This window comes from Adiantum capillus-veneris, chromosome 27 (assembly GCF_014529385.1).
Source record: "Adiantum capillus-veneris isolate H3 chromosome 27, ASM1452938v2, whole genome shotgun sequence".
Classification (NCBI taxonomy): domain Eukaryota; kingdom Viridiplantae; phylum Streptophyta; class Polypodiopsida; order Polypodiales; family Pteridaceae; genus Adiantum; species Adiantum capillus-veneris.
In genome coordinates, this window is record NC_140957.1 from 20,238,373 (window position 1) to 20,251,656 (window position 13,284).

Genomic DNA, 13,284 nt, shown 5'->3' on the forward strand with positions numbered 1-13,284 from the left:
TGTTCCACTTTCAGATTTTGCATGTGGAAGGCAAGAAGAATGTTGTGGTAGATGCGTTATCGAGAAAGCCACAAATTTCAGCTGTGTCAATTCTTTATCATCATGAGCTTAATGACACGAAGAAACAATATGCTACTGATGAAGATTTTGCAAGGATCTTTGAACAGTTGCAAGATGGGCAACGCCATGAGCACTACCTCCTCAAGGATGGTTTTATGATGATGCATAGCAGATTATGTGTCACTAGGCCATTGCGACATAAGGTTATGGTAGAAAGCCATGTCCCACCGTATGCAAGGCATCGTGGTATAGATGTGACAGTGAAAGCGGTCCAGGCATTCTTTTATTGGCCTACTTTGAGGAGAGATGTGGATGCCTTTGTGCGAGCATGCGTGGTTTGCCAAAAGGTCAAGTTTGACGGGCAAAAGGCACCAGGGTTATTACAGCCACTGCCTATTCCAAATAAGCCATGGGAAAGCATTGCTATGGATTTTATCTTTGATATTCCAAGAACGCCGACAGGGAATGATGGTATATGGACCATTATTTGCACGTTCAACAAGCAGGCGCATTTTATTCCTGTCAAGAAGAAGATAAAATCTGACCGTGTTCAAGTACCATGGTATGCCACAGTCTATTGTCAGTGATCGTGATCCTCATATGACAAGCCTGTTTTGGAGAGGCATGGGCACCACGCTCAAGTTTTCATCCACAAACTGAAGAGTCAGAAGAGGCTAATTCTACTTTCTTCTTGCACACGATAGTACTCGAGGCGAATGATTTCTTGCACACGACAGTGCTTGAAGCGAAGATTCTCGCACACGACAGTGCTTGAGGCGAATGACTACTTGCACATGACAATGCTTGAGTCGAATCTCGATATGTGCTGATGGCAAAGGCATTGGAATAGTTGACTGATTGGATATTGGGCTGTATTCTGGCAACACCTCACAGTTGGGTAGGACCATATGAAGTTGATCTGACTGGAAGGTATGGTTGTCTGAGTCTCTATGATGTCTGCTTTGTAGGGATATATACTCTGTTTACTTTACAGAATAACTGTGGTGATTTGTTTGTCACACTGAGTTGGTTTTTTCTACATAAAACCTGGTTCCAGGCTGTTTAAGGTGCCCTCTTTGTGCGGGGACAGTAGACAGGAATGTATCTGTCCAATCTGACCGTTTGGTTTTTCTTGACTGACCTTATTCCATCATGTTAAACAGTCATAAACATGGCTGGGGACTATTGCAGATAGTTCTGGCTGGGTGTAATCCCCGTACACAGCTACACATTCATTTATAGCGCTGAAATAGTCTAAAATTTACTGACTTCATTGCCCACTTTCTTTCTCTCCCACACACTAAACTTTTTTTTTTTTCCGACACACCAAAGGACCCACAGGGGGAGGTGTTTATCCCTTCCAAATATTAGCCATGTTACATGGTCGGGCAAGGGCCGCGCACCATCGGGCATGACCATGCATAGGCATCACCATGGCCACCTAATTGATGCACCACATGCTAGGAACGACGAAGAGAACTCGTAGCAACCAGCTAGGAACCTCCTTGGGTGACCCACCCCAAGAGGAGGATGCACTCGAGTGTCTTAAGGGCAAGAGGCCTAGCAAGGTGAACTCTAGGTGAGCACAAGGTGTCCCTCTAGAGTGTGACCCAACAGGGGATTTGAACCTACAACCCTATGTTGAGAAGTCAGGACTTTTGGAAAAAAACAATTTCTTCAAAGGATTAGGGACGGCTGTGTGAAACGATCAAAGTGAATGACGAACTCCAAGTGATGTACAAGTGCAATGTGCATGCTGCAATGCTCAGCACACGGGTGAGGGATAAAAAGTTCAAGAGGTTAGATCATTGGACAAGGACATTGGTAGAGAGGCAGAACCAGAGTTACCGGGGAACGCCCCCTAGCCCCCGTTCCGGCGTTCCGGGGGGCAATTCCCTTCCCGAACGTTCCGAGACGTCCCGGAACGTTTGACGTTCCGGGTGGCCAGTGCAAACCGGAACGGCCGTTCCGTAACGTTCCGGAACGCCCCAGGAACGTTCCGGAATGCCCCTGGAACGGCCAACGGCTACAAACAAATTTGGCAGAAATTGAAAAAATTGAAGTAAATGTTTGGGCTTTGTTTTGAAGTGTGCAAGGCCTCAAGGACTCATAAAATGCACCCCCCTCCCTCTTTCTCTCCACAAGCTAATCCTCAACTCAAGCTCTCTCCCTCTCACACTCTCAAGATCTCTCCCTCTCAAGACTCACTCTCTCAAGGCTCAAGGCTTCACGCCTTCAAGCTCTCTTCCTCTCCCTCCCACTCTCTCAAATCTCTCCCTCTCCCTCTCACTCTCTCGAGTCTCTCTCTCTCTCTCTCTCTCTCTCTCTCTCTCACATCATCATCTAGTCATAGCAAGGTTGAATGGTCTTCAAAACGAGTTTTTTGTGAGTATTAGAGTCAAAGCACTCTAATACTCCTTGTATTTAAACACAAGGAGCTAAAAATGCACTATTTGGGTGTTTTTTATACCTCCCGTTCCGTGCCGTTCCCGTTCCGGACCCCTAGCCGTTCCCCCGTTCCGCAGGGATCCCATCGCCGTTCCCGTTCCGCGTTCCGGGTGACCATGGGCAGAACCAAGGTGCATTAGGTTAGTCAATAGTTGCAGGCAACGTCACAACAAATGAGAGTGGATAGATGAGGTTTCTCAATCCCTAAGTGGTGAAAGTATGTGCGCAAACCTATTGCATTACACTTATATAATGATTTACGTCTGCATACCTCATCGTAGCTGTGCAGAGTGTGAGCTTCATTTGACGGGTAAGGATGTAAAACCAACAATATGTTGTTGATTGCAGACAAGGAGCTGGATATAATTGAGATGGCAGTTTATGGAAATGTGATTCGTCCTGGCCTTCAATGCAAATGCAAGACGGTAGGTGAAACTTTAGGCATCTCCCTTGCAAAGGTTAAGGGCTCTGAAATGGCATCTTGTGAACTTCCTTACAAAGAACGTGCAGGCATATCATGACCGAAATATCTTTCAAGCTTTTCCATTGCTTTGTGGAGGCTCAGTTGTTTAATTCACAAAAAATGAGCTTGGAGTCTCCAAGATCATTTGCAAGCACATTACATTTCATTCAATTTTCTGAAGAGGACATTCATCAATTTTGCTCATTGAACACACCTCGGGAATTTTCTAAAATTTGAGAAATTTGCCATTTATTTTTTTGGATAGAGAACTCAAATCCCTTTATTATCAAGATCATTTGTTCTTGAATATGTAAGTTTTGTTTATGAAAGGAAATTACTGTGCAAGATTGTTGACACTCAATTTACAAGTGACAATAGCTTGTGCCTTTTTGTGTGTGTGTGATGTGGAAGTGTATAACAACATTGAAACCACAGTACTAAAGACTTGAGAGTAATGGATCAGACAACAATATTCACAATATTATTTCATGATTGAAGTACCACAGCTTTTACCTCAACATCATTGGTGTTATTAGTTTCAAGTCAGTAGGAACAATGGTATACTATGTATGTACACTTGGAATGGAGATGCTGTGAAGTGTGTTTCTTGGACTAACATTCTTGCCACACACACACACACACACACACACACACACACACGCTTTTAGGTGCATCATCACTTCCTGAGCCACCCTGAACCCCCAGAGGATGGGGCTTTACCTGAAGGGGGGCACTCAGCCGCCTTGACCTAGTTCTTTGACGCTTTCTCCTGCCCCCTCTTTTTTGGGCAACAGGAGAAGCTTCCCTCCCAACTCCGGATTGGCAGGACTTTGGTGCCTGGCAGGTTCCAACTTCCTGGTGGCAAAGTTCGACGCCGGGAAGGGGCTTGGCCCCCCTTTGGCCAGATTTGTCTCGCATGTGCTTGCCGGGAGCTCGGCATCGTGAGGCTGTGATGATGGTGCATGGCTCCCCATAAAAGCCTGGTTCGTGCTGTAACAATGCTGTTTGTTGGTCTCGTCTTCAATCTAAGTGTGCAGTGGTGCTTGATTGACGGAGTCCTCTCATTTGGTGATGGAGTTCTTAGGCTCCTCCCATATTGCGATGATATTCTCCTGTTTACTTGTATGCAGTTGATCTTTTTTGATAGGGTGGCTCCCTTATCAACTACTAGTATTGTGTAATATGGGGATAGCTTGTAATGTGATTTTTTGATTAATTTACATATAGCTCACAAGCAAGCGAGCATTGCCAAAAAAAGAAAAGTCGCATTATCTACTTAGATTATGGCCTCTAGGGGGGAATAAACCGCTGGTCTACGGTAGGAACAGTTGGTTAAGGAAAATTCAAGGTATCCTGGTTATATATTGTACAGCCCCTTTTTGGAAAAGCTGTCCTCTCAAGGCACATGTAGTGCTTGATGTCCTTTGTTGCTGAGTTAATATAACATCTCTATTGACAATTGTGAGTATGGCCCAAGAAAAAAAGAGAGTCCCTTGAGCTACCACATACATTTACTAGCAATGAAGGCAATCAAGTGTATGCATTTGGGGTAACATGTCTGTCAAGACATGATCAACAACTGGACATCGCATGGTATAATTAATATTCGTCACATTACCGACCCTGATAAATCTGACAATGGGTTATCTTCGACATGATTTCTAATTGGGGTAGGGTTGTTGCAAAGAAACAAAAGTGTCTTTCAAGTTAGTATTAAGTTAAAACATATGTTAGATGGTTGCAGAAATAAGTTTATTAGCAAGAGTGTATGGCTTGACCATTTTAACTCCCATTAGGTTTTGGACAAGCCTTTTCAACTATGTAATCCACTCCGAGAGAGAGAGAGAGAGAGAGAGAGAGAGAGAGAGAGAGAGAGAGAGAGAGATGATGATGACACAAGGTTCATGTGACTGCCCTTAGCATCTATAGGCATTGGATGACATTGCTGCTAGTATCAATAAAACTAGCAAAAGTTTTCTTTAAGCATTGCTCAATGCACCCTTAATCCCTCGTTCACGTCATGGGAGTAGATCGTAACATAGTTATAGCTTGAAACTAGTTAATGAAGAGAATAGACAACGACCACATTTCATGAGAAAATTGAGCTTGAAGCCAACACTCAAGGATAGAGGTCCCTAAGCTCCTTCTCCATAGACTACATTCCTAGCTATCCAAATGATGCAACATATCAAATGAGATAATAGGAAAATTATGCCACAACCGCCAATTACGACAAGGAATTTGTCACTAGCTCATGATGCGGTTCTAAAATGGCTTCACTATGAACTGGAGGTGCTTAGGAGTGTTAGTATTCAAGTGGCTTTTATGGAGTCCTACCGATTGGTGAGCGAATATCTTCGAGCAAGTCCATAACTGAGCGACTTGATCCTAAGCACAAACCATGTTATGAAGAGGACTACAAGATACAATCTACTATCCATATAACCTCTATACCTACCCTAGTTTATTGCTCAAGATCCAACCATTCCCTGACAATATACTTATACACAAGATGGAATGCGCCCTCAATTTATCTTCCATGCTTGGAAAGACTCACACTTCAAGGATCACATTTTTAAACCTTACATTATCTTTGCATTGTAGTGATAAGGGTGGAAACTAGCTAGCATCTTGTGCATTGGTGGAACAAGGGAAGCAAAAGAAACATATTCCACAAAATAATAATCCCCCCCCCCCCCCCCCCCCCTCTCTCTCTCTCTCTCTCTCTCTCTCTCTCTCTCTCCCCCCAGTTCAGACTAAACTTTTCATTTCTTTATCCATGCTAGAGGGAATGCTGTAAGAATAGGTCAACAAGTTGATCCTTTAGAGTTCTTGAATTTTGTGTGTATTTTGAAACCCTCCTATTGCACTTGTTTATCTCATGGAAATACTAGGGTAGAGGAGCTAGTAAAAAACCGGGTGCTTCTTTAAGGACCCATCCCCCCCCATTTGTTTAATAACATAAGGCTCCAATTTAGGTGCACAAGCACCTGTTGGGGCGGTTTATAACAGATGTGGTGGAGCCTCATTCGTTATGGCAGCACTTCAAGCCTTGTTGGCGCTCACGTCCCTAATTATTCCCCTAACAATCTTCTATTTTGTCCCCATTTTTTTTACAAAGGATTTTGAAAATGCTATCGTGCTTGAGCTGTGGAGTAGCATTCGACTGCCGTCTTTTGCTACAGATGCGCGAGGTCGTGATGGATTAGATGAACCCTCCCCCGTCTAAAATGGTTCTATGTAGCTCGAGCTAAAGGTGCCAAGATTTCAACGCCTCTAAACTCGCTCCTCTACCCTATCCAATCTCAAGATATCTAATAAAGCTACAACAATAGCATAAGCATCATGGATATCTGCCAAGAAAGTGAAAGGGCATTACATGAAATTAGATACATCAAGCATGATGATGATAGGAATAAGTTGTGTTCTTTTAGCACGTGATCTTCATAACAAGTACTTAAGCTCAAAATGAAACAACTAATCTTGAAGCCTTTTGAGGTGCTACACAATCATGGACTTGTGAAGCATAACAATGCAAAAAATGATCACCTAAAGCTCAATTTACAAAAACTATATTGGGTCAACCACCTCACCAAGAATATTCAACTTAAGAGCTACAGTAATATCCAAAACACCAACATAACTCGGTGATTTGGCTCCCCTTCCACAATTGCGTGTAGCCATCCGCATTGGCATGGATGACTACATGTAACTATCAAAGGGCTAAAAGAGCTATTAGAGCAATTTAATGACATACATGGCTTTGAACCCATGCTAGAAAAGGGCTAAAGGAGATATTAGAGCAAGTTAATGACCTACACGGCTTTGACTCCATACTAGACAAGGAAAACAATGTTGACCCCAAAATAAAGCTATGGCCCATGTCAAAGTGGGGCATCCGCGAAGTTTATTAGCGAACGGCCTGTGGCGGGTGGTAAAGCATCCACGTTTCTTGAATACTATTAGAGCTCAAATCCAATGAGCTGCATTCGCGTTCCCACTGTTGGAGGAGGGTTGCACAAGAGACCACCTTTTGCTTTTCGTGGAGTCAACGTGGACTCGCCATCTAAGATGGGTTGCGTTTTGTCTGTCCCAATGTGACATGGACCTAAGCAAGAAAGTAATGAGCGTAGCATTATTATCTCTCCCTTGCAAATTGAAGTGGAATGATTTCTTACCAATTTGACAAAAAAAACTGTCGGTAGCCATCCGCGGGCTACCGCGCCGGCGCGGATGGCTACAAGCAACTTTGAATTGAAGGAGCTAGCAATTGCATCCCGAGTCCAAGATAATAGTGAATGTAGCCTAGCATTATTATCTTCCCCCTTGCGAATTGAAGTGAAATCAGTTATCACCAATTTGACAAAAAAAAAACTCTGTCTGTAGCCATCCGCGCCGACGCGGATGGCTACAAGCAGCTTTTAATCTAAAGAGCTGGCGTTTGTATCTCGAGTCTACTCTAACACTTGTATGAGAAATTATTCTAGCAAATTGCGGCATCCATGTATGCACTTTAGTCTTCTCTAGCATTGCGTGCAGACATCCATGTCCTTTCACGCGTATTTCTAGCTCTGCGGCTACTCCCAAACGGGTAGACAGGAAACTTTCACAACCCCCACTCTCACCAATTCTCATACACCCTTTGGCATTTCAAACTTTTCAGATGCTTTGCACGATCTGCTCTACCTTCTCTTTCCTCCCATGTATCAAAATTTAAGCGGATGCACAGGGGCAGCTTTGTACATGGCGGGATCCAGTGTCCATGACGTCCTGGAAGCAGAGTACACACAGTGGCTGGAGGGGCTGCGTGTTGACGGCCAGGGGTTGTCAGAGGATGATGAGACACCCCCCTAGGCAGTTGCACAGGGTTGTGCAACACTATCATGACTTCATTGGAAGAGAAGCTCGTGCGCAATGGCAGCACAATTTCTTGGCATGGCCGTCAGTATCTGCAGTGGAGAGGGTGTTCATTTGGACGGAGAGCTTGCAACACCCTTTGATGACGTTTCAACTGCTCTACGCTTTGATGGGCGACCGGAGTTTTGTAGAGCTAAAGGAGCTTTTAGAACTGGGAAACACAGACCATGGGATGAGCTACGGCCGTCGCAGTTGCCCATGATGCAGTGACTTGATTGCTCTCAAGTTGCAGTTTTGATTGGCCCAGGTTAATGTCGTTGGTATTTAGGGCCCTAGTCTAAGAGGGGTTGAAAGTCAACTATGTAAGAGGGGTTTCATATGAATTCTAGTTGATTTGAGAGCAAAGTAAGCTTGCACAGTGAGTGAACGCTTTCAGTAGGCATGAGTATAGATATCCCTACCAATATCCGCAAAGTTATAGAATTGAGAGGGGAGAGGTAGACATGATGGGAAGTAGGTAAAGTCTACAAGGGAAAATATGGTAGAGGCTACAAGGGCAATGAAAAGATTGAGACAATATTGTTGGCCTAGGAGGTTCCGTTCATCTATGCTTTGGCCTCCTTGACTTACCCAAGTTATGAGTTCTCTTATCCATTGCTTCAACCTATCCACCTTGCCCATCTAGAATTTACAATGGGAAACATTGCAAGAATCATGTCTCTTATTTTCTCTGTATCTTTCAACTTATAAGAACCATCCGTATTAGCGTAAGGGATGACAGTAAAAATACTTCACTAAGAGAATGAGATATGGTGTGGGGATGTTCCTGTACGAAAGGACATATCACATTGTGTAGTTGATCCATTAGGAGTACCTATTGGTAGAAAAGGTGGGGCAATTTTTAGCTCATATGCGTCAAAAGAGGCATATACGGCTAGAGTGTTAGTCTCTCACCTATCTATGTGTGACTGCGAAGCTCCCACAATCTCAGGATGGTGCTCTCTAAGTGCGCCTACCTTCAAATGCACCAGTTGATATTGTGAAATGTGGTGAATAAAATGGAGTCACTTTGCATGTCTCCTTTGTTTCATGCTAGAGCTAGATTTGGAGATAGATACATCTGTACTATGCAATTCTAAACTTCTTATGTTATCTTCACTTTCAAAAGTCATGGCTGCTAATAAAAAGGGTCCAATGTTTACTGCTACTTTGCATATACACCGTGAATACACACGGTAATTGGCCTTACCATCATTGTCACCATCATCGCACCTACAGTTTGTGGGAACCAAAGTAATGCAAACTTCATCAACTTCATCAACCCCTGATATCATTCCAAAACCACAATAGTGCTATCACCTATTGCCGAGCTCTTCAAAGCTCAGTGTGTTGAGATTGTGTGATCACGATCACTCTAGGAATGAATAATCTGAATAGTGTAAATCTCTCACAATGTTCCTGGTGGATGAGCATACATCGAGGCAAGTCACCGGCATGCTGCTGTGCTACTCTGAATGTCATGTTGGAGACTGTCTCTCTCCCTCTCTCTCTCTCTCACGACCAATGACCAATTTATTATATATAATGGATGCCAATGTGTACATGTGAGTAGAAACTTCTCAAACGGGGTGACTAATAATAGACAGAAAGAGAGACAAGCTTGATAAGCTCTAACAAGAAGCCTTGCAGCTGGAAGCAATCATAGGAGCAAACCAACACTTTAGATGCAGCAAATCCACCATCGCCACCTCCTCCTCCACCTCCGCCGCCACCACCGTCACCACCTCCTCCCCAGCCCCGCCGCCTCCACTGCCATACCCAGGCATGTACCCCTATCATACCCATACCTTGGTTGATACCCGTACCCGCACCCATATCCTCCGTAGCCACGCCCGTTGCTACCTCCTTAGAAGGCCTGCACACAAGCAGTTGGGCAATGTAGTCGCCTGCGCCCACGCTAGCCTTACATAGAACGTGATCAGATAGGCCCTCCACGTGGCTGGACACCACTTGAAACTCATCAAAGCTTTTGAAGCTCACAACTCGCTTCAGACTCTACGCTTGAAGCTCATCATGCACAACAAGCGCAGAAGAAGCAGAGTGGCCAGCGCCCAGAGGAATTGATAATGAAAGTTTGCTGAAGTTATGAGAACGAGAGATTCTCTCTCTCTCTCTCTCTCTCTCTCTCTCTCTCTCTCTCTCTCTCTCTCTCTCTCTCTAGCACCGAGCGCCTGCACGCGCCCTTAAAGGGAGTTCAAGGCACTTGAGGAAACTCTTAAGGTCTCTTAGGATAGTTTTCTACAACATTATCTCCCTCCCTCCCTCCCCCCCCCCCCCCTCTCTCTCTCTCTCTCTCTCTCTCTCTCTCTCTCTCTCTCTCCGCGCACCGATGTGCACCTGTGAAGGCAATGCAAGCCCTATTCAAATGAACTGGTTCCCTCTCTCTCTCTCTCTCTCTCTCTCTCTCTCTCTCTTCCCTCAAAGGCTGCCATTAGGAAGAGGATGGGGTGTATGAGGGCCTCTTTATTTGCCATGAGCTTATGGAGGTGATTAACATTTTGACAAATAGGTATACGTCATGTGTGCAAGAATGGTGGGCGTGTAAGAGATGTGTAAGAGTGGTCAAAGGATGCACTTTTCTCCCCAAAAAGGAGGTGGAAAGTTTTATGATTTTCGGCCTTCCATAACTCCCGCATATGATCTCCAATTGAGTGTAGATCATAGATCTACAATCTACGCGTCGAGATCTTTCCATAGATATGCTACAGGATATGGTTTTACCCGTTAGATTTTAAATTCCATTTTGGGGGAAAACTTTGAATTCAAATAAACTAACCGTTTTGCCTGTTTAAATTCAAAAGTTGTCCTTTGATTAATTTCTTAATACAAAAGGTTTGACTTCTTTAAACTGCCGAATAAAGAGGCCCTCCTAAACCCAATTCTCTTCCTAATGATTTGAGACATTTATGTCTCACATAGCACATAAGAAAATTGGCGATTTGACCTATGTTTGGAGTATTCTTGGCGAGTACAACCTCTTCGAGAGGGATGATGACATGTCAGAGGATGCCAGCCTCCTTGAACATTTCATCGATTGCAATGGCCTACGATTGCTCAAGGATGGATTTGCGGATGTCTTGAGCATTGAGGACCGAGCCATTGAGGCTGATCTCTTCCTTGCTGTTAGTGTAAGTAACATAGACAAGGGGAGGGGTCTTGTCTATACGGTGCTTGATGAGAATTTGGCAGTTGGGGTTGCTAGATTTGTGCTAGAAACTCCACGGCTGATGCAGACTCGATCTTCACCTTGCTTAGATGCTTCAACATCTCTCTCTCTCTCTCTCTCTCTCTCTCTCTCTCTCTCTCTCTCTCTCTCTCTCTCTCTCTCTCATCACACGCCGATGTGCGCCCTTAAAGGCAGTTCAAGGCCCTGTTCAGATGAGGTTTTCTCTCCTTGCGTTCCACCCTCCTGTTCACACAAGGGCAATAGTACTAACTCAATACATCTAGCATAAAAGAATAAAAGCGCATGTTTAAATAAAGGTTTGAGGACAAAAACCCACAGAAGCAAAGCCACACAACTTGACACAAGAAAGTTTATTCAAAGTAGAAGGGACATCGCCTCACGTTCTACCATAACTTGGCAGTGTGCAGGTTTGTTGCCGCCGCATCTTGTGAACACCTCCCAAGGAACATGAGAAAACACACACACAGTGTACGTTATCTAGATTGAAGGATTTTTGATGCATTCAAAATTCAGGCCTCATGCCATTGGACAATTACTTTGTAAAAAGGCTTGACCATGGAGTCTTGCTGAGTCAAACCCTAAAGCGTGCTCAAGGTAAGTAGAGCTTATTGTTTTCTTTGTAACTGAAGTGAACATGCCTAAAGCCTTTTGGGTAAAAAAAAATTCACTAACCTTCTCCCTTAACTTTGAGACGGCCCCAAGCAAGCTTGAGCAGGCTTTGAATAAACTGAATGTAGCTTTTCATGAGCCCTGGAATCAAAATTATCTCTCTCTCTCTCTCTCTCTCTCTCTCTCTCTCTCTCTCTCTATATATATATATATATATATATATATATATATATATATATATATATATATATATATATATATATATATATATATATATATATATATATATATATCACGTGCTCCACTATAACATATGCGCGGTATTATCGCTCACATTACCGCAAAATAACAAACAAATTTGTAATATGAAAATTCTCGTATGCGGAAAAGATTGCGGCAACATTTGCGGTAATGGTCTAGCGGTAACTTACGTGGTAATGCCTGCGGCTATTTTTTCGCGTCAATTACCGCGACCTTTACTGCAAAGATACCCGCAACAATTACCGCAAAGATGTTATCGCAGGCATTACCGCGGGCGTGTTTATTATAAAAAAACAGATGATCGTTTGGATTGTCCTTTGCAGGACCATCCAAAAGGTCATCTATTTTTTAATTTATTTAAGATATTTTACAAAATTATTATTAATTACAACAAAATATCACAATTGGACAATACATTGAGCCAAAAAAAGATTGATATTTCATTCACATAAATGGAATTACAATTGGGGGAGGTATTGAGCCAAAAAATGATAGGTATTGCATTTACATAAAGGGCAAAAAAAGCCCGCGTGTACAAAATAGAGTATGGTCATGTGGGATAGGGCAAATGGGGCCCGCGTATACAAAATAGAGGATGCTCATGGGGGAGATAGCAGCATTTTGCGTGGAACTCCTTGACTCTGCAAAACCAGAAAAAGAAACAATTAACACTTTGTTATTTAATATTTGATATAAAATCAACAATTTGATCATTTAAATAAGATTAAACTTACATGTTGCAGACTTTTGCACGCATTTTCAAACTCCTCTCGAGAGATCATTTGATTTTCAAAAAACCAACACCAAGTTTGATACTCGATATGATTCTCTCTATATCTCTGCACATCTCTGGTCGGGCGACTCATGGGAATGTTATACTGACAACAAATAGCAGCCAATTAATTAAATAAAAAACATTAGATTTTTTACAATAAAACTAATATTTTTACTCACATATTTGTCTTTCCAAGCCGTTTTTCCTCCCGAACCATAATGCGTAGGAGTCTGATGGGATCTCGCCTCAACTTGACGCGTATACATCCTCGCACCCGTTGCCCTTTCTCTTCCATAGCTGTCTCCCACTCCGCATCATGGACATTTTCTGGCCGATAGCTATGCTCTGGAGACTCCATTGTCTTCTTTGCAGCTCTCCTCACACTAGATTTTTTGTTCTTGAGAAATGTTTTGACATGCTCTTACAACCATTGCCTTGAGAATTGTTGCCCCTCAGGGTTGGGGAAACGCATGTGCATGGTTGTCTCTATATATGTGAGGTTGTAGGGATCTTGCTGATCAAATTTGAGAAAACAATTGATATATGTGGAGTGGATTAATTGGT

General features: G+C 43.2%; 1 protein-coding gene across 1 annotated transcript in view; it reads left to right on the top strand.

The window, feature by feature from the left end:
* Positions 1-3,325, top strand: part of LOC147421600 (uncharacterized) — a 78,256-nt gene extending 74,931 nt beyond the window's left edge. Inside the window, exon 3 of the mRNA XM_086503103.1 lies at positions 2,857-3,325. Coding sequence (XP_086359229.1) covers positions 2,857-3,029 — 173 coding nt within the window. The 3' untranslated portion in view covers positions 3,030-3,325. The remainder of the gene's footprint in view (positions 1-2,856) is intronic.
* The last annotated feature ends 9,959 nt before the right edge of the window (positions 3,326-13,284 follow it).